At 43.4% G+C, this 22,534-nt stretch overlaps 1 protein-coding gene across 2 annotated transcripts in view; it reads left to right on the top strand.

Annotated features, from left to right (window-relative positions):
* RPAP3 (RNA polymerase II associated protein 3) overlaps window positions 1-22,534 on the top strand; it is a 119,944-nt gene that overhangs the window by 38,046 nt on the left and 59,364 nt on the right. For both annotated transcript variants that reach the window (XM_073619970.1, XM_073619969.1), the window contains exons 4-10: window positions 7,645-7,770; window positions 11,558-11,685; window positions 11,772-11,893; window positions 12,575-12,645; window positions 13,970-14,104; window positions 19,100-19,227; window positions 21,759-21,880. In XM_073619970.1, coding sequence (XP_073476071.1) covers window positions 7,645-7,770; window positions 11,558-11,685; window positions 11,772-11,893; window positions 12,575-12,645; window positions 13,970-14,104; window positions 19,100-19,227; window positions 21,759-21,880 — 832 coding nt within the window. The remainder of the gene's footprint in view (window positions 1-7,644; window positions 7,771-11,557; window positions 11,686-11,771; window positions 11,894-12,574; window positions 12,646-13,969; window positions 14,105-19,099; window positions 19,228-21,758; window positions 21,881-22,534) is intronic.

Here is a 22,534-nt window from a genome sequence, read left to right as displayed (position 1 = left end):
TGGCTGTACCACTCAAAGACATTCACAGAGATGTAGCCACTCCTTTGTTATCTTGGCTGTGTGCTTAGGGTCGTTGTCCTGTTGGAAAATGAACCTTCACCCCAGTCTGTGGTCCAGAGCGCTCTGGAGAAGGTTTTCATCAAAAACCACCACCATGCTTCACTGTAGGGATGATATTGGCCAGGGGATGAGCAGTGCCTGGTTTCCTCCAGATATGACGATTACCATTTATGCCAAAGAGTTCAATCTTTGTTTCATCAGACCAGAGAATGTTGTTTCTCATGGCCTGAGAGTCCTTCAGGTGCCTTTTGACAAACTCCAGGTGGGCTGTCGTGTACCTTTTACTGAGGAGTGGCTTCCATCTGGCCACTCTACCATACAGGCCTGATTGGTAGAGTGCTGCAGAGATGGTTGTTCTTCTAGAAGGTTCTCCTCTCACCACAGAAATGCTGAAGCTTAATCAGAGTGACCATCGGGTTCTTGGTCACCTCCCTGACTAAGGCCCTTCTCCCCCGATTGCTCAGTTTGGCCGGGCGGCCCTCTCAGAGGAAGAGTCCTGGTTGTTCCAAACTTCTTCGATTTACAGCTCATGGGGGCCACTGTGCTCATTGGGACCTTCAATGCTGCAGAAATTGTTCTGTACCCTTCTCCAGATCTGTGCTCCGACATGCACTGTTAAAGCAGTAGTAAACTCAGGCCCTATGCACCTAAATTTCAAAGAAGTAATTGTCTTAAAACATTCCCCCGCAAATTGAAGCCACATAGGATGTTACTTTCTTTTATTTTCCTACCTTATGCATATGCTCTTTTCCTTTTTTTTAGTGGCGCTTTACCGTTTTAATGGTGCTTTTCGGCTGCTAGTGGGGCGCTTTTAACCCCCGCTAGTGGCCGATGAAGGGGTTAATAGCGCCTGTGTAGCACCGCTCCTGAAGCGCTTTGCAGGTGCTTTGGCGGCGCTGCCCATTGATTTCAATGTGCAGGGGCACTTTAGGAGCAGTGTATTTCAAATTTATTTATAATGGGAAGCACTTGTCTCTCTCCACAAAGGATACATCTCTGCGACACATTACAGTGCCTTTTTTTTTTTTTTTTATGGCTAGTTCTTTTTGTATTTTGTTATATGCAATGCTGAAATAAGAAAGTAAATGGTAACAATGTGTGACTAGCTGCAAGCGTGTAGAGTACAGTCCAACTCCAAAATAAATCAATGTCAGTGAAACCACACCTAGCTCATAAATCCATGTCTTTTGCATTGAATTTGGCATTAGTTCATTTAATGGCACTGTAAGCTTTGCACATCACAATCGATATAGATTTAAAAACTGGAACATCATAAGGTCACTGCAATGCTCGGTGGGTGACACTCGGTGTAAAAGATTTGCATTGCACTACCTACAAACCGCTGCTTGGTTCCATGGTGGTCCTCGTCTGGTTAGACAAGTGTAACCCTTCTCCCTCAAAGTATTTCCTTCTATCTGCTGTACCCTAAGCAATTGCTATTTGAGGGAGAGGGTTTACACCCAGCCTTTTGGACAAGGAACAATTTTTAGAAAATACGTGAAAAATATTTTATTTATTCTGTGACAAAACTCAGACTCTATGTAAGAAACCATAGATGGAAGCTGATGTTTCTTTCTTGAACATCACAGGACACAGAGCCTCAGTAATTACTGATGGTTATATAGGTATCACTGGTGATTGGACACTGGCACACCCTAACCAGGAAGTTCAACCCCCTATATAATCTCTCCCCCTTGCAGGGATACCTCAATTTTTACGCCAGTGTCTTAGGTGATGGACGTGTAAAGATGTCCTGTGCTGAGCTCCAAAGGGAATATCCTATACCCTATACTGTGGCAAGCCAGGCGAACCGGATTCCAAAGTGTCTTTTCTCGGCCGAATTGGATGGTACCCGGGCCTCGTGTCCGAAGAAACGAGGTTTTACCTGTAACGCTTCTCTTTTTAGAGAGTTGTACCCCGCATATTAGAAAATGGTTTTTCTAGCCTAATTTCTAGCCGGGTGCTTTACAGGGCCAGAACTGTGGACCCCCCTATTCGTAAGGGGCCCCAGTCTCTGACGGTTTTTTCAAACGGAGCCCACCGTGAGAGGTGAAGATTGGGTCTGTACAACAAACCCTGCGGCTGGATAAGGTAGGGGAGATTCCACAGAATTTTTTAATTCTAGTAGGTTTCTCCTTTAAGGTAAATGCGTGCTACGCCTATTGTGACCACCGGGGACTGCCAAGAGCACAAACCTTCTCATGCTGATGTCTGTCTCAAGTGTTCGATGCTGCACAAGCTCCTCCGGCCGGCTCCAGGTAGGATGGATATCCTCAGGGATATCTCCCCCCAGACTAGGGGGAGGGCGCAGGTGATCTGTAAGGTGGTTAGACACACAGGCATTTTCACCGCCGCCGCCATTTGCACAGGGCAGGCCCACCACTACCGGCCTCTCTCCTTCCTCCCCCTCCCCCAGCCTCCTCCAGGTTGGTTCAGAAGGGTCGGCTAGCGCGGGTAGCGCTCGGTTTTTTCAAAAAAGGGGGGGGGGCGCAGTAGAAGGGGGGGGGGGCGTGGCGTCAGCACAGCGTGCTCAGACGCCCACAGGACCGGCTGCAGGCTGCAGGCTATTAAAGGCACTGATTGCAGGTGCTCTAAGCCTTCTGGAGGGACACAGAGCTGACAGTCGCATAAGGTGGGACACAGGCATTCTCCTAGGCAGCATTTACTAAAGTAACACCAGACTGAGCATTGAGTAGCACGGCTTTTAGCCAGACTACATCGCTCAGCAGTCAGTGTTCATCTTGTGATACCTCCACCTTGTTGCTTTGCACTATGGGTAGAAGAGTTTCAAGCACCCCAAGAACCAGAGACTAGGGGATCTCGTTCAGGTTCTGAGGGCCCCCTGTCTGCAGCATTCTCCCCCCCCTGAGGGGCCAGGGAGAGCCGTCGGGGTCAGGGGCTATACCTGCTTCTGGCACTTCAGCCCCTGTATACATTACACAGGAGGTTTTTTCCTCAACCATTAATGGTCTAGAGGAAAGATTAATGGCTGTGATTACGTCTTCACTTGGTGGAAGAAAACGCACAAGGCCTTCCTCTGTTCCCCAAGACCCTCAGGAAGAGGAGCTCTGGGATAAAGGAGAGGAATCCCTTTCAGAGGATCGGGATGGGTCGGATGATTCCGCTTCGGAGGAATCAGGTGGAGAGGGACCCTCTGCGACTTCCCAAGAGGAGAAAGTCTTAGTGCAGATCCTTACTGGATTGGTCCGCTCCATATTTAAGTTGCCCATATCTGAATCCGTTAAAGAACCCTCTTCTTCTTTAGGGTCACTGAAACCTCCTCAAACAGCACAGGCTTTTCCTGTTCATAATTTACTTGAAAAGCTCCTTTATGCTGAGTGGGATCACCCAGATAAACGTTTTTTTACGCCGAAAAAGTTTTCAACACTTTATCCTATGGAAGAAAAGTTTATGAAAATGTGGGGAGTACCGGCCATTGATGCCACCATTTCCTCCGTAAATAATAGTCTGACTTGTCCTGTAGACAATGCTCAGATGCTCAGGGATCCTGTAGATAAAAAGATGGAATCCCTATTGAAGGATGTTTTCTCCTTAGCAGGCTCAGTGGCTCAACCTGCAGCAGCAGCGATTGGAGTCTGTTAATACCTAAGAGACCATATTAAGCAGGTCATCAGGGTTTTACCTGAACAGCAGGCCCAGTGGTTGGCTAACCTTCCAGCGGCCTTATGTTATGTTGTTGACGCCATCAGAGATTCTATCATGCAAACCTCTCGTCTGTCGCTGGGGTTAGTGCATATACATAGAGTCCTATGGTTGAAAGGTTGGTCAGCCGAAGCACCACGTAAGAAGCTCCTGGCTGGGTTTCCATTTCGTGGTGAAAGGTTTTGGAGAAGACTTGGATAACTATATCAAGAGAATCTCTTGTGGGAAAAGCACTCTCTTACCTGTTAGGAAGAAGAGTAAGCGTCCCTCTTTCAAACGGACTCTTTCCCCAGCGCCGGGGGCTTCAGCCTCCAGGCAGTCTCGACGGCCTCCTCCATCTGGGTCCAGAGACAAGAGTCAACCCCAGGGACAGAAGAAGTCCTGGGGGAAGAAACCTACTAGGCAAAACACTAAGACCTCTGCATGAGGGGGCGCCCCCGCTCGCTCGAGTGGGGGGAAGACTGCGACAGTTCTCAGGGCTCTGGCAGGAGGATTTCCAGGACAGATGGGTAATCTCCACAGTAACCTTAAGGTACAAGCTGGAGTTTCAGGAATTTCCTTCTCCTCGTTTCCTCAGGTCAAGTGTCCCCAGAGATCTAGAGAAAAGGCAGTCGCTCCTTCTAGCGTTAGAGCGACTTTTGTCGCAGGAGGTCATTATGGTAGTTCCCGTGGAGGATCAAGGATTGGGTTTCTATTCCAACCTTTTTACGGTCCAAAAACCAAATGAGGATGTCAGACCCATTTTGGATTTAAGGGATCTGAACCGATTCCTAAGGATTCAATCCTTCCGCATGGAATCAATTCGGACAGTAGTCTCCACCCTGCAGGGAGGAGAATTTCTGGCATCGATAGACATCAGAGATGCATATCTGCATGTGCCCATTTTTCCTGCTCATCAGAAGTTTCTGTGCTTCGAGATAGGAGGACGCCATTTCCAGTTTGTGGCTCTGCCTTTTGGGATAGCCACTGCACCTCGAGTGTTCACAAAGGTCTTGGCTCCTCCTCTGGCCAGATTAAGGGCTCAGGGTATAGCTGTCATAGCATACCTAGACGACCTGCTCCTGATAGACCGGTCGGTAGCCTCCTTGAACGGGAACTTGAGGACCACAGTCAAGTATCTGGAACACCTAGGTTGGATCCTCAACCTAGAAAAATCTTTCCTAAAGCCAGTAAGAAGACTGGAGTATTTGGGTCTGATCATAGATACAAGCCAGGAGAAGGTATTTCTACCTCAGGCAAAGATCACTGCCTTAAGGGAGCTGATCCTGGCAGTCAGGACCAAGAAGGGTCCCTCTGTCCGCCTTTGTATGAGGCTGCTGGGAAAGATGGTGTCTTCGTTCGAAGCGGTTCCCTATGCTCAGTTCCATTCAAGACTACTGCAGCACATTATTCTGTCGGCCTGGAACAAGAAGGTTCAGGCATTAGACCTTCCGATGTATCTGTTTCATGCAGTGCATCAGAGCCTCAATTGGTGGCTCATACCCAAAAATCTGCAGAAGGGAAAATCCTTTATGCCGGTTACCTGGACTGTGGTAACAACAGATGCCAGTCTGTCGGGTTGGGGAGCAGTTCTGGAACAGTCTGCGGTTCAGGGGGTATGGTTCAAGACCGAGAGGACCTTACCCATCAACATTCTGGAGATCCGTGCGGCATATCTTGCCCTAAAAACCTGGACTATCAGGCTACAGGGTTGCCCGGTCAGGATCCAGTCCGACAATTCCACAGCAATGGCTTATGTCAATCATCAGGGAGGCACCAGGAGCCGAGGTGCTCAAAAGGAGGTGAATCAGATCTTAGTCTGGGCAGAGAAGCATGTGCATATCGGCAGTTTTTATTCCGGGGATAAAGAACTGGCAGGCGGACTATTTAAGTCACCAGCAGTTACTTCCAGGGGAATGGCTTTTGGGCCATATGCCAAAGATGGGGGGTTCCAGATGTAGATCTCTTTGCATCCCGATTCAACAAAAAGATAGACACATTTGTGGCAAGGACAAAAGATCCTCTTGCACACGGGACGGATGCATTGGTGATTCCGTGGCATCGGTTCTCACTAATTTATGCATTCCCGCCTATTCTGCTACTGCCACGACTCCTTCGCAGGATCAGGCAGGAAAGGAAGTCAGTACTTCTGGTGGCCCCTGCTTGGCCCAGAAGGACGTGGTATGCGGAAATAGTAAGGATGACGGTGGGTTCGCCGTGGACACTACCGGTACGCCCAGACCTGTTACCTCAGGGTCCAGTGTTCCATCCTGCTTTACAAACGCTAAATTTGACGGTTTGGCTATTGAGACCCACGTTCTGAAGAGTCGTGGGCTTTCAGGTCCTGTGATATCTACCTTGATCAATGCAAGGAAGCCAGCTTCCAGAATAATTTATCATAGAGTCTGGAAAGCTTATATACCCTGGTGTGAATCCAGGGGTTGGCATCTCAGAAGATATGTGATTGGTAGAATCCTTGATTTTCTACAATTGGGATTAGAGATGAAGCTGGCCTTGAGTACCATCAAGGGCCAGGTCTCGGCCTTATCAGTATTATTTCAACGGCCACTTGCTTCGCATTCTTTGGTCCGAAACTTTTATGCAGGGGGTGACGCGTCTTAATCCTCCGGTTAAGGCGCCCCTAAACCCCTGGGACTTGAACTTGGTTCTGTCTGTGTTACAGAAACAGCCTTTTGAACCAATACGTCAGATTCCTTTGGTCTTGCTGACAAGGAAGTTAATTTTTCTGGTAGCCATCTCTTCTGCTAGAAGAGTATCAGAATTAGCAGCTCTTTCCTGTAAAGAGCCTTATTGGATTGTACACAAGGATAGAATGGTACTGCGCCCTCATCCTAGTTTTTTACCGCAGGTGGTTTCAGATTTTCATCTAAACCAAGACATTGTTCTACCTTCCTTTTTTCCAGATCCCTGTTCTCCAGAAGAAAGATCACTACATTCTTTGGATGTAGTGAGAGCAGTTAAGGCCTATCTGGAAGCGACTGCTCAGATTCGCAAAACGGATTTTTGTTTGTGCTGCCAGACGGTCCCAGTAGAGCACAAGCAGCATCCAAAGCTACCATTTCTAAATGGATTCAACAATTGATCATTCAAGCTTACGGTTTGAAACAGAGGATTCCTCCGTTTCAGATCAGGGCACATTCCACAAGGGCTATTGGTGCTTCTTGGGCAGTGCATCACCGGGCCTCTTCGGCTCAGATCTGCAAGGCCGCAACCTGGTCTTCAGTCCATACATTCACCAGATTCTATCAGGTGGATGTGAGAAGGCATGAGGATATCGCCTTTGGGCGTATTGTGCTGCAGGCAGCGGTACAGGGTCCTCAGGTCTGATTGCACCCTACTTGGTTGTGGTTCCCCCCCCCCCCCCTCAGATAGCATTGCCCTGGGACATCCCATCAGTAATTACTGAGGCTCTGTGTCCCGTGATGTTCGAGAAAGAAAATACGATTTTTAAAAACGGCTTACCTGTAAAATCCTTTTCTTTCGATGGACATCATGGGACACAGAGGTCCCGCCCCTCTTCTAATACACTATATTGCTTGGCTACAAAACTGAGGTATCCCTGCAAGGCGGAGGGATTATATAGGGGGTTGAACTTCCTGGTTAGGGTGTGCCAGTGTCCAATCACCAGTGATCCCTATATAACCATCAGTAATTACTGAGGCTCTGTGTCCCGTGATGTCCATCGAAAGAAAAGGATTTTACAGGTAAGCTGTTTTAAAAAATCCTATTTTTCTGACTTCAGTTCTGGAGCAGAAAAGCTCTCATTACTTCATTTTGTGAATGAGGCCAGTGCTCTGGAACTTGTATTCTGCATAAGAGTCCAAAAAGGAAACTTCTGTTTTAGGCATCTTTACCAAGTGTTTTTGTCTGAGAATAATCCTATTTACAGCTGAATTCATAATCTGTATGATTTTTTTCCAGGACAAGGCACTACAAGAGATTGATAAGGAAGACAACACAAATGAATCGATGTCCACAGAGTCTGATTCTGGAGATGACGATGGAATCCTCATCGACAAGAACAGAGCTCTGACAGAGAAGGAAAAGGTAGGGCTCAATTACATACCCTGAATCACCCACTGTCATCTGCTAAAGGAATGGTCATAATTGCTTAATGAGAGAGAACTGAGATCTGTGATGGAATTGAGACACGTAGAAGTCTGATTTCTATGGGTAACCTTGCTAAAACCTGTCTGGTTATACTTTCTCAAAACTAGAGATGCATATTCCCAAAATACTGGGTGAACTAGTAGCCACTGACCTGCAGTTTTCACAGTACTGTTTCACTCTTGCAGCATTAATTATTGTATTTAAAGTTAAACAGGACTGAAGTGGCTGATTGGTGGATGGTTAAGTGGGGCAGTCCCCTTTATTACGGATCAGAATAAAATTGGAGGTTTTTTTGTGTGGTTTTTTTTTTTTTCTTTTTGAAAAATGGGCAGTCACTTACTGTATGAAAACCCAAAGAACTTCTGGTATTTGCTGTTTTTTATGTGCAAAATATAACACTATTGAAATGATTTTGTCCAGGACAAGGCACTACAAGAGATTGATAAGGAAGACAACACAAATGAATCGATGTCCACAGAGTCTGAGTCTGCTATATCTGTTGGATATGTGCAAAAAGTGTACCTTGGCCAAAGTATCCGTTTAATGGACCACTATGGACAGCAAAATATAATGGTTTATGGCTCAGTATAAAAACACCTCTAGGAACCTCTGTCCTGATGAAGCTTATTCATTTGTACAAAAGATAAGCCATTATTCCAACCATCATATTAATTTATAGCAATACACATTATCATGCAAAATCTATAATAAAGAAAACCCCATAAGTTCCAATTCGTTGTATCCACTGGTTAGTCCTAAATATAAAATGTATTCTTTTAGTTTTCACACAACAATGGTTTTTCAAAATCTGCAATAGAGGGCAAATGAGAAATGTCAGTGATAAAAATAGTTAAACCTTTTTTCATTCATGGCACCCTTTAAGAATATGCAGATACTTGAGATACCCCATCTAAAATTGGGGCCCCATCACCCCTCCCATCCCTTTCACATCAGCGTTGTCACTCCCCCAACCCTTTCATCAGAGTCCTCAGTCCCCCCCCCCCCCCAATTGCACATCAAGGTCCTTAGGCCAACTCCTTTGCGGAGTGCTGCTGTGGCATCATGACAGTGGGCAGGAGATGGATCCCTGAATGCCACCCGCTCTGGAGTAGCGCTATGTTTCTGTGGTGTTGACAGCTGACCGTTCTGCACCTTGTAAATGCCTGACATTGTACAGAAAAAAACAGATGCAGCACAGCACCCCTGATGAGCTTAGGTGGCACAGGCACCCTTATTGAGAAACGCTGACCTAAATAATTCTCATATCTACTCTTACAATGGCTATAAAAAGTCTACATATACCCCCTGTTAAAATGTCAGGTTTCTGTGATGTAAAACAATGAGACAAAGATAAATCATTTCAGAACCTTTTCCACCTTTAATGTGACCTATAAACTGCACAACTCAGTTAGAAAATAACCTGAAATCTAAAAATCAAAAAATAAAATAATGCAGTTGCATAAGTGTGCACACCCTCTTATAACTGGGGATGTAGCTGTGTTCAGAATTAGGCAATCACATTCAAACTCATGTTAAATAGTCGGTACACACCCGCCATCATTTAAAGTGCCTCTGATTAACCTCAAATAAAGTTAAGCTGTTCTAGTAGGTCTTTCCTCACATTTTGTTAGTCACATCCTACAGCAAAAGCCATGGTCCGCAGAGAGCTTCCAAAGCATCAGAGGGATCTCATTGTTAAAAGGTATCAGTCAGGAGAAGGGTACAAAAGAATTTCCAAGGAATTAGATATACCATGGAACACAATGAAGACAGTCATCATCAAGTGGAGAAAATATTGCACAATAGTGACATTACCAGGAACTGGACGTCCCTCCAAAATTGATGAAAAGACGAGAAGAAAACTGGTCAGGGAGGCTGCCAAGAGGCCTACAGAAACATTAAAGGAGCTGCAGGAATATCTGGCAAGTACTGGCTGTGTGGTACATGTGACAACAATCTCCCGTATTCTTCATATGTCTGGGCTATGGGGTAGAGTGGCAAGATGGAAGCCTTTTCTTACAAAGAAAAACATCCAAGCCCGGCTAAATTTTGCAAAAACACATCTGAAGTCTCCCAAAAGCATGTGGGAAAATGTGTTATGGTCTGATGAAACCAAGGTTGAACTTTTTTGGTCATAATTCCAAGTTGAACAGGGGCCTTAGTCAAGGTAGAGGGAATAATGAACAGTTCCAAATACCAGTCAATATTGGCACAAAACTTTCAGGCTTCTGCTAGAAAGCTGAACATGAAGAGGAACTTCATCTTTCAGCATGACAACGACCCAAAGCATACATCCAAATCAATAAAGGAATGGCTTCACCAGAAGAAGATTAAAGTTTTGGAATGGCCCAGCCAGAGCTCAGACGTGAATCCTATTGAAAATCTGTAGGGTGATCTGAAGAGGGCTGTGCACATGACATGCCCTCGTAATCTGACAGATTTGGAGTGTTTTTGCAAAGAAGAGTGGGCAAATATTCCTATTTAAGATGTGCCATGCTGATAGACTCATACCCAAAAAGACTGAGTGCTGTAATAAAATCAAAAGGCGCTTCAACAAAGTATTAGTTTAAGGGTGTGCACACTTATGCAACCATATTATTTTATTTTTTTATTTTTACTTCCCTCTACCTAAAAGATTTCAGTTTGTTGTTCAACTGAGTTGTACAGTTTGTAGGTCACATTAAAGGTGAGAAAAGGTCTGAAATTATTTATTTATCTTTGTCTCATTTTTTTACCTTACAGAAACCTGACATTGTAATATTCACTGTATGTGCAGTTTTACTATAGTACATATTTTGGACTCATGTTTTAATAACTTTTAATGCAGCATAAAATGTTTCAATACAAATCAAAGGCAAACATCAGTATGTAGGGTCCAGGATCCAGAGGAACTCCCCATCCTCTGCATTGTGTAAAAAGGCTGTTTGATGCTGTCTTCTCTCATCCTCCCCTTCTTCCACTGTCCCCAGTCTATCTCCTGATAGAATAGAGCCTTGGAGTCACTACGCACATGCTCAGTTTAGTGTGTATTGCTAGAGAGTTTTTTTCTTCTTGGGGCAATCAGCACTGTCCAGACAGAGGGTCGGGGGTCCTGCAGCCTCATAGGACAGTCAGAGTAGAATAAAAACTCCTCCTACAAGCTTTAACCAGTGCTGGGCACTGATAGAAGTCACAAGACTGCTATATACTGTTGATGAGAAAAGGTATTTTTCAGTTTATATTTACTAAAATAATTGCATTTCCATGTTCTGTGTACTGTGGGAGACCAGATATAGTGAATGCAGGGTCCTGGGTTTAGTAACACTTTAGGCTCTGTTCACACCTAGGTGTTTTTGGGCGTTTTTCTGCTCCAAGCCTTATCTCTAAAAATGCCCTACAAGACAAGCATTCTGTCACCTAAAGCAAAACGCCCGTCACTCAAAAGAGTACATGAGCTTCTTTTTTTGGCAGATTATAGGCGTTTTAAAGCTTTTATATTGGTGACCTTTTGACCTTCAAAACGCATGTACAAAACCTCCTGAAAAACGCCTGTAAAATAGCAACGCCTAGATGTGAACGGAGCCTTAAGGTAAGAAAAACAGCATGACTTTAAGACCACTTTAATCAAGTGCATTTGAATGGACAAATAGGTAAATAGCATTACATGATAGTGGATTGTTTTATACAATGAAGAAAACAAATCTTTATGCTAAAATTATGCTAAATTGCCATTGCTTTGTTTTAGGGAAATAATTATTTTAGAGCAGGAAAGTACGATGAAGCTGTGCAGTGCTATACAAAAGGCATGAATGCAGATCCGTATAATGCAGTATTACCAACCAACAGAGCATCCACGTTCTTTAGATTAAAGAAGTAAGTCTTCACACTATTTTTATGTACAATAATTGATAATATGGTTTCTGTAGTTCCCTAACATTTACATATTTTTTGTTTTACAGATATGCTGTTGCTGAATCGGACTGCAATCTGGCTATTGCACTAGACCGCAACTATTTAAAAGCTTACGCTCGAAGGGGCGCTGCTCGTCTTGCTTTAAAGAATTTGCAAGGAGCAAAAGAAGGTTGTTTAATCGATACTCTGATCTTATTTGTTTTACTTTATGCAGTTAAAATTACATATAGGAATAAATATACTGTAGAATGGTGCATGCTGTTATGGGGGTTTAGTGGGATTTTCCTTAAATTTATACAATTTTACCTTTAGATAGTCTAACCATGAGAATACACTTTCCTGAAGATCTCAGAGCTTTCTGTTATTTCTGTTTAAGAAATCCTGATTGTTTTAAATTACTTCCCTGAAGTCTTACGTTTGGTTTGTTATAGATAATGACCACTGTTGCTTCTTTTTAAATGGTTTGTGACCATTGTAGGAAATCGCTGACAAATTACTTCTGTTGCTTCTTTTTTTTTTTTTTTTTTTGGTGACCTGTCACCTAGACCCTGCCCAATCCTGTATATAACATTGTGGTCACTCTGGCTCTTTGAAGTAATTTAATGACCACATGGTATCAGCTGCAAATGCCATTTACACAAGTCACAATACCCTATTAGTAACATTTTGCATGTTCTCCTTGATTTGATGTGCAACATATCTATTATTGTTTGCTAGTAATCATTTACCGCTGAAACTTTTTTATATGACCATCTGCAATTAATATATACAGGATATTTACCTTTGTTTATTAGATAACATCTTTAAATTATGAGGTCTTTTATACTAAATGAATTATTTTATTTCACAGATTATGAAAAAGTTCTGGAGCTTGATCCAAATAACTTTGAGGCCACGAATGAACTTAGAAAAATTAACTGTGTAAGTCTAAATTGTTACTTCTGGGGTATGATATACTATAGTTGTAATATAATAAAAAAAAACTATAAGGACCAATTAATTAAATCATAACACATGCAGTATTTCATTGAAGCATTCACAGAGCATTTTGCCTTCACTACATACAGGACAGTGATAACCATTTGACCCTATAAAAATAGTCTATAATTTCTCCTTAGAACAAATAAAACATTCTGCTGGATAGTGACCTTAAAGGGAAAGTCCACCCTAACACTAAAATCTCTAACTCTTCAGGCATCCATGATCTAAGACTAACCTATCTGGCTCTGTAAAGAAGAAATCGCTATACATACCTTTTTCAAAACTGCTCTGGTCCGGTCTCCAGCGGTGGAAGCTCTGCAGAGGAAACAGGCGACAACTGCTGGGAAATGAATGGAAAGTGACGTCACCCATAGAGTTACTATGGGGCTTCTGTTGTCTGCTGCCTCTTCTGCACCCGACTCCACAGCGAAGCTGCCACTGACAGCTCAGCATCGGACCTAAACGGCTTTAAAAAAGTTATGTATAGCGATTTCTTTACAGGGCTAGATAGGTTAGTCTTAGATCGTGGATGCGTGGGAAGTGACGTTTGCTGCTGGGTCTGATTGTGTTCTATTGTCATGGAAACAAAGAAATTGGACAGCAACATCATTTCCAGCTGTAACGTAAATGCCTCGACATGCCCACTGGCAGGCTCGTGCATCACTGTGGAGCTGACAGCGATCATGTGACCTGCAGTTTGAAGTTTTACAGTACAGCAGAGGCAAAAATCACAGTGCATTTAACCTTGATGTTATCTGTTTATATCCATGTTGATTTAGGTAAGGTTTACAACTGCTTTAAGGGATCATGTATTTTAATTCTTGTGTTTAGGAATGTATTCTTCATATAGGGCCAAGTTATCCAGAACTTTGAAAACAAACCAAACAGCACAGAAGTGGCAAAAAAGGTCTGTACCATTGCAGTCAATGGTATGGTCTCCAGCTATGCCCTTTTTTTGTAGCTTGCAGCCTTTCCTAATATTATTTTCCTGAATATTTTATATATTAATGGAAGTTGAGTGAATAAATTGTGAGTGGTTAGTCACCAAAGCAAATGCTGTATATTAGCCACTGATGCATGTGAATGCAATGAAAAAAAATTCAAAGCAAGAACTGACATAGGGCTGGTCAATGTTGAGTATAGCTATGCATCTTTCACTCACTTTTGACCACTTCCATTCTTAAGACAAGATAATGTCATCTTCTGGGCTTCCGAAGTAAAAGAAAACTGGTCCATATTTAAACTGAACCTATTTTCATTTTAGGAATTACAGGCATCTGGTATTTCTCAAGAGCAAAAGAATGAAGTAAAAAAAAATGAAATTGTTTTATCAGAAGAAGATAAAAAAGCCATAGAAACCCAGAAACTGAAGCAACAAGCAATCGTGCAGAAAGACTTGGTATTTTTTTTCCTTGCTTTACAGACCTCTTACTTATTGTAGAAGTGAAGCAACCTAGCACTATTATTTTATTGTGGAATACTGTATGTAAATTCCCTTAGTTTGGTCAACATTGTAAACAAATGTGGTTTATAATCTGGTTTATGTAGTGTGTGTAATGCCTCACTGTAGTTGATCAAATTAAAGTGGTTCTAAAGCCTTAAATGGGTTGTAAACCCTCAAGGTTTTTCACCTTAATGCGTTCTATGCATTAAGGTGAAAAACCTTCTGTAGTGCAGCACCCCCCCCCCCCAGAGACCCCCTTTTTATTTACCTGAACCCGATCATTCCAGCGACGGGGACGAGCACAGCAGCTCCAGACACTGTCTCGGGTCCTCATTGGATAGATTCATAGCAGCAGGAGCCATTGGTTCGCGCTGCTGTCAATCAAATCCAAAGACACGGGGGGCGGGGCCAAGTCTTGCTATCTGTGTCAATAGACGCAGCAGCAGGACTCGAGAGCGCGCCCGCACGAGTGTCCCCATGGAAAGCGGCTCTCTGTGGGGCCACTCAAGAAAAGGAGGAGGCAGGAGCCCCACTGGGGGACCCCAGAAGAGGAGGATGGGGGCTTCTCTGTGCAAAACCCTTGCACAGAAGTGGTAAGTATAACATGTTTGTTATTTTGAAAAACCAACCTTTACAACCCTGTTAAGGTTTTTCACCTTAATGCATTCTATGCATTAAGGTGAAAAAACCTTCTGTGCTGCAGTCCCGTTCCCCTCCCCCCTTTTTTCTTACCTGAGCCCGATCTGATCCAGCGATGTGCTCTCGCCGCTATCCCTCTCCTCCTTGAAAAGATTAATAGCAGTGGGAGCCATTGGCTCCCGCTGCTGTCAATCAAATTCTGTGACGTGGGGGGCGGGGCCGAGTCCTGCTGTTTGTGTCAATGGACGCAGCAGTGGGACTGGGGAGCGAGCACTCACGGGTGCCCCTATGAAAAGCGGCTTTCTGTGGGGGCACCCGACGAAGAGGAGAGGCCTGGAGTGCCTGTGGGGGACCCCAGAAGAAGAGGATTTGGGGCTTCTCTTTGGAGAAGCATTGCACAGAGCAAGTAAGTATAGATATGTATGTTATTTTAATACAAAAAAAAAAATTAAAACACTTAAATAAGGAGTCCAGGACAGGTTAGAATTTTATTGGTGGCTGTAGGTCACCTCAAACAGTTCCTAAGTTAGGGCATTTCATACGCGACATGTATCTTCTCTACTAGCTTATCTTCACAAAAACTGTGGCAGATAAAAGAAGAAAGACCCCTCAAGTTATCAGATACATTGAGTGGTAAAGGAGAAACGTTCCTAAAACCAACAACTAAGCAATCAAAAGCAGGAAAAATATTTGATCATTCAAATGAACCCAGATATTGAAGACACTTGTGTGTACACAGGGTTTGTGAACTCTTATAAAATATGGCTCTAGAGTTGAAAAATAAGAGTGATTAGAGAGAATGCAGCATCCATAGGATGCTAGAGGCAATGTACCTTGTGTCAAAGGGAGAAACCGAATTGTAAAAATGAGGAACTATACAGGATGCTAGGCACTGAAGAGATACAGTAGGCAGTGAAATGTACATTACACTCAGCTAAATTGTCCTACCTATCCAAGGCTTCTGTTTTTTATCCAGACATTGGTATAGTGCTGTAGTGCAGCCCATTCCTTTTGTTAGCAAGAAAAGCATTCCAAATTAGCTGTTTGCTTTCTCTTGTATACAGTAAATGAGTACTGTGTTAGCCATTGATTAATGTAGAAAGTTTGGCGGTTATAAAGAAAGCCTGATAAGTGAAGTTGTCAGCACTTCGTTTCTTACTGCTACCTATCAGATTTATCCTGCTTTGGGAGTTTAAAGTTTATTGTTGGTACATCAAAAAGGAAGTTACAAAGTTCACACTTCAATAATCCCATCTTACATATGGGGAATTTCTACTAAATAGCAGTAGCAGTTTCTTTTCTCCTGTATTTTCACCGAGAATCCCAACAGTAACACACTTCCTTAGAGTGACTCCACTCTGGATAGAGGTTAGAGGAGCAACTGAGACACCCTTGGACAGCATCATTGTCAACTTGTGTTAGATGGACTTAAAGTGGTTTTAAACTCTTACCAGACTACTTTTTACTACAGGTAAGCCTATAATAAGGCCTGCACGGTTTAGGTGATATCCCCTGTATCAGCATGTGCCAACGTCATCGCCACATGCGCACTGAAGCAGTGGGACGTTCGTGCCGTTGCTTCAACTAGTGTGCTGTTACCGGCAGCTCCTGCGCGCATGTGCGGGAGTGACGCCATCGCAGCTCCAGCTAACCACAGCACCGAAGCCTGCGATACCCTGAAGTAACACCGGCGATGTCACCGGCCAGAGCGGTGTACAGGAACGCTACGGGGGCTTCGATCTAAGGTGAGTATTTCATAATGAGCTAGTATGCGATACTGTATGTATGTGATACTGCTGGATTTGGACATATTATCTTTTGACCTATTTGGGTGTTCATTCTACCAAGATCTGCACATATTTTGGATTAAAGCTTTCTACGATCTGCAAAGTGTCATTTGGATTGAGTTACTGTCTGCTACTTCTGCTAGGCTTGTGAGTTATTGTTATTTTGCCACAACTTGATAAGTTGTAGAGCTCACACTTGCAGTTCTTAGGGAGGCAGCACAATTAAAGTGCTACATTTTGAAAATGAAAAGTAATTTTATAAAACATTAAATTACAATCTGGCCTGTGTAAGAATGGTATATGCTATGTACAGTCAGGTCCATAAATATTGGACGGGCTTCACAGTGCAGATGGACAATGACCCGAAGCATACTGCGAAAGCAACCAAAGAGTTTAAGGGAAAAAAGTGGAATGTTATGCAATGGCCAGGTCAATCACCTGACCTGAATCCGATTGAGCATGCATTTCACTTGCTGAAGACAAAACTGAAGGGAAAATGCCCCAAGAACAAGCAGGAACTGAAGACAGTTGCAGTAGAGGCCTGGCAGAGCATCACCAGGGATGAAACCCAGTGCCTGGTGATGTCTATGCGTTCCAGACTTCAGGCTGTAATTGACTGCAAAGGATTTGCAACCAAGTATTAAAAAGTGAAAGTTTGATGGATGATTGTTAATCTGTCCCATTACTTTTGGTCCCTTTAAAAAGTGGGAGGCACATAAACAAACTGTTGTAATTCCTACACCGTTCACCTGATTTGGATGTAAATACCCTCAAATTAAAGTTGAAAGTCTGCAGTTAAAGCACATCTTGTTCGTTTCATTTCAAATCGATTGTGGTGGTGTATAGAGCCAAAAAGATTAGAACTGTGTCAATGTCCCAATATTTATGGACTTGACTGTATATATTTTTTAATTTGCTATGTTTTCTAAAGCTGACCAATGTGTGCTTTACTGTCAGTGAGTGTTAAATGGTTTGTCTCAACCTTCTAATTGACACTTTTGCTAGACAGCTTGGTCTAAACCACCTAGCATTGTAGCTTTGTGTCATCCTGCTTCTTCGGGTAGGGGGGGTGTGCGTGAGCGCTGGCTGTGCTGTGGTTAGTCACAGCACAAGACAATCAGCGGGTGCTGGCCAATGGATGAACTTGGAAGCACCTCGCAGTACACACACAAACACTGGTTAGGCACACATTTAACCCTTTGCCCTAGAATGTTTAACCCCTTCCCAGTCGGTGTCATTAGTAAATTGATAGTGTATATTTTTAGCACTGATCACTGTATTAGCGTCAATGGTTTCCACAAAGTGTCAGTTGGAAAAGCAGCTGAAGTAATGTATGAAATTAGTTTATTGTACACTGTGCTTTCTTGTATGAATGTTTTCATTGAAGGGCAGTTCAGAAACAGGCTTAAAATAATTGTAAATGTTTTTTTTTTTTTTTTTTTTAACATAATAAACATGTTATACTTATCCTTACCCTCTGCACAAAACCTCTGCACAGAGCAGCCCCAATCCTCGTCTTCTGGCGTCCGGCACTCCTTCTCTTCTCCGAGTGCCCCTATAGCAGTGATGGCGAACCTTGGCACCCCAGATGTTTTGGAACTGCATTTCCCATGATGCTCCACTACACTGCAGAGTGCCTGAGCATAATGGGAAATGTAGTTCCAAAACATCTGGGGTGCCAAAGTTCGCCATCACTGCCCTATAGCAACCTGCATGCTATGGGGGGCACTCATGCAGACTCAATACAGAGCCATACTGTGTGCGTCTATTGACATACACAGTGCAGCTCAAACCCCCCCCCAGGCTGACACAGTGCTGGATTGAGATGAGGCTTGGGTAAGTATTTCAAGGTGGCTGGGGGGAGCTGAAATGAAAGGGTTTTTTACCTTATGCAGCAAATGCATTAAAGTGTTTGTTAAGGCACAATGTTTTTTACCTAAAACTTTCTGCCCCCTAACTAATACTTATCTGAGCCCCATCTGGATCCAGCGATGTCCAGGAGAACCTTGCCTCTCTGAGGACTCGCACTCCTGATTTTTCTTTTTGCAGCATCGGGAGCCATTGGCTCCTGCTGCTGTCAATCACAGTCAGTGAGCCAATCAAGAGACGGAGGAGGCGGGCCAAGTTACAGCTCTGTGTCTGAATGGACACACAGAGCAGTGGCTAAGCGCCCGTGCCCCCATAGCAAGCTGCTTGCTATAGGGGCAGGAGGGAGGAGCCAAGAGCGCAGGCATGCGACCCGAGAAGAAGAGGATCCAGGCTGCTCTGTGCAAAACCACTGCACAGAGCAAGTAAGTATAACATGTTTGTTATTTTCTTTTAATTAAATAGGAGACTTTATTATCACTTTAAGGAAAAACACCTTTTACTTATACAACCACTATGGAGAAATTGCACCAATGACAATCTCTGGCCTTTAAATGGGTCGTAATAGTTTTTATTTTATACAAATAATTTATCTTTTTTTTTTTGTTGCATACTTGTTCTGTTCATGCTAAATAAAATGCTGTTTGAAATGTTACAGGGCAATGCTTACTTTAAGGAAGGGAAATATGAGGCTGCTATTGAATGTTATACTCAAGGAATTACCGCAGACAGTACAAATGCACTACTACCAGCAAATCGAGCCATGGCCTATCTGAAAATTCAAAAGTAAGTATTGTATATTAACAACTGGAGTGGAGAAACTACTCCACTCCCACTTGTTATTCTGTGTGGAATAGGCTACAGTATGGTTAGATACTAAGCAGCAATGTAAAAGGTCTACAGAGACACAATGGAGTTGTCTTTCCCTGCTCTGCTGTTCATGTGACGAGCATTGCTCGGGTTTATACCACCCAGCAGTGTAATTTATCTTTTAACAAGCAACATGGGAAAGAAGCCTACTCTATTCCTTCCAAAACAGAATAGCTTATTTTGAGTTGGCCTTAAAAGATTAGTATGACTTTTTGGCTACTTTTACACTGAGGCGCTTTACAGGCGTTTTAGCGCTAAAAATAGTGCCTGTAAAGTGCCTCTCATGTTACTCCAGTGTGAAAGCCTGAGGACTTTCACACTGGAGCGGTGCGCTTGCGGGACGTTAAAGTCCTGCAAGCAGCTTCTTTGGGGCGCTTTAGGAGCAGTGTATACACCGCTCCTAAAGCGCCCCTGCCCGTTAAAATCAATGGGCAGCGTCACCGAAGCGCCTGCAAAGCGCTTCTGCTGTTAGTGAGGGTTAAAAGCGGGCGAAAAGCTCCGCTAAAACTACAGTAAGGCCCGGTTCACACTGATGCGAGTTCATAACGAATGCGATGCGTCAAAAACACTTTAAATTCGCATGTCATCCCTAAAGTCATTTTGACGGTCGTTCACATATATGCCTTGCGATTCCTCTACGGATGCGATTAAAAAAAAGGTCTTGTGCGAGTTTACTGCATTGCGAATTTAGTCTCCATAGACATCAATGTAAATCGTTCTTGAATTGCATTGATGGTTCACATATGTGCGAACTCCACCACACTACTCTCCACAAAAACCAGGAAGTACACAGGAAGTTAACACCTTTTTTTTTTTTTTTTTTACATTATGATTCTGTTGGCTTGAACATCAATCGCAGCTATGTCCAACTCCTGAAATTTGCGGTAAAATCGCAGTAAATTCACACCTCACACAGGACAAAAAAATGAACAAATTCACAGCGCAGCAGTGTGGTGAACTGAGCCTAAAGCTCTGCTAAAAATATCGGTGCTTTACCGCCGACGCCCCCACCGCCTCAGTGTGAAAGTGCTCTTTAAAAAAACAAACAATCATACTCACTTAGCAATAAAAGATGGTATCTGGCGTTCAATACAATAGCTCACTTCACTTCACTTGCGTCAGCAAGAGAATGAAACTTCAGGAGTAAAAAATAATCACAGCTCCTTCAACAGATCAGTGGGTGATCCAGCCAGTATGCAAAGGAAACTGAGTAGCAGGGCTTAAAAACTTGTAACACTTTATTTGTAAACAATCGTATCACTTACAGGGAGGTAGACTATAGTAGGTTTACCGTGCAGAGAGATGATGTGTCAACATGGCAAGATAGAACAAAAGGATTGATGTGATCAGTATGCTCAGGACTAAGCTCAAGACCCACCAGATGATGGTGATATCAGCGGCATATGTGGCTGCTCTCTATGCATGTCCACACAGTACAGCTCAACCCAAGGTGTAAGAGGGGGTGAGCAGCAACATGTTTCAAGGGCTCAGCCCCCTTTCCCAAGCCTGCCCAACAGGGGGAGAAAGACAACTTTTAAGCCTGGCTAGAGGGCGGGGGGAGCACTACAACACCGATCCTAGCTGCAGCATTCCCCTGCCACAACTAAGACCGAGAACTGAGCGATCAAACACTGCTGATCACTCAGCTCTCGGTCTTCAGCCTGCAGAGAGCCAGTGACTATCATCTCTCTGCTCTGCCTCAATGCTGTGGCGGAGGAGGGAGTGGCTGGCTCATACTCTCAATGGCTCGCTGAGAGGCTGAGCCAGCTGTCGATCCAGGCATGTGAGTGGATCCCACTGTCAGGAACTTTCTTGAGCCTGGACCGGCTGAGTGACATCGGACAACAGTGGGCTTTAGCTGTCGGCTGGAAACAATTCACAGGAGTGCAGAACAAACTGCACTCCTGTGATCTATAGGAGAAACGTAGCCAAAATAGTTTTGGCTATACTTCTAGTTTACATTTTTAATTGGTTATAACCAGAATTTTTTATTTTTTTTGCAAACAAGTCTTTCTAACCCACCAACCAACATTAGTAATATGCACTTTGCTGTGTGGACTTTGGTTTACAGTAAACAAAGAATTGTTTGAAAGGTCAGTCATTTATGTGTATATGTGTGCTGCAATCTCATTAGTATCTTCCAAGGTCAAGGTCATTTTACTTCACTAAGCAATCGCTGAGCTTTTCCAAGAATTTCCAAGAAATCCCTTTGGAGATCTTTGTGTGAATGGTGTGACATTTAAGTATCTGTTAATACAAACAAAGGTCATAGCAAAGTTGACTGTGAATCAATACCTGTTTTCCATTTTGTGCTAAAAATGTCTGCCATAGCAATTTATCTGACAAATAATTTTGGTAAAATATACATTGCTACTGCTTTCCAGTGTTTTGTAAAATACTATTCTAATACAAATTGCAATAAAACAGTATCTTGGGTGTTATTTTAGATACATGGAAGCAGAGGAAGACTGCACACAAGCCTTAGCTCTGGATACAACATATGGGAAAGCTTATGCCAGAAGAGGGACTGCAAGGGTAATGCTTGGAAAGCTGAAGGAAGCAAAAGAAGGTGACTAATAAAGAGCTGACTGGCATTTAGATACTTGATCTGTTCATAAGTTTAGTCATATACTTTCATGGATGACATCCCTGTAATACCAGAATCAGCTAATTACTTTGAAGTGGTTATTTTGGGCAGGTAGTTAAAGGGTAACTCCACTTTTGTGAGGGGGAAAAAAATAGGTAAAAAAGAATAATCATATAGCATATACATCTGCTACACAAGTCATATTGTAATTGAATGTTAATAAAAATTATCTTTCCTTTTCAATCTGCACTGCTGTCATTTTCTGTAAAATGCAATACAATATGGCTACCTGGAAGTGTTCTGTACACAGGTGGTGTACAGAATGCCCCCCAGATATGTAATGTCCTGCTTATGTGATTGGCTTACTGATTTTCCCAGAATGTGACCTGGAAAGGTTATGTGTGCCGCTCAGGCCCAATAGAGAGGGGGTATGTAAATGGTACATCCACAGCTGCTGTCAGGGGATGGAGGGAGCCCCTTTTTCTTGAAAATCAAGAGAAAAAGGGGTAGCCCCTTGAAGTCGCACATGTAAGGTGTCCTAGAGAGGTGAAAGGAGTGGCAACCTCAGCCTGGACTCCGACCAGGCCACACCTCCAACACTTTTTACTCCCCCCCCCCCCAGAAGCTTAGTCATGG

This window comes from Aquarana catesbeiana, linkage group LG03 (genome assembly GCF_042186555.1).
Source record: "Aquarana catesbeiana isolate 2022-GZ linkage group LG03, ASM4218655v1, whole genome shotgun sequence".
Lineage (NCBI taxonomy): Eukaryota > Metazoa > Chordata > Amphibia > Anura > Ranidae > Aquarana > Aquarana catesbeiana.
This window is presented reverse-complemented; position numbering and strand designations above follow the sequence as displayed.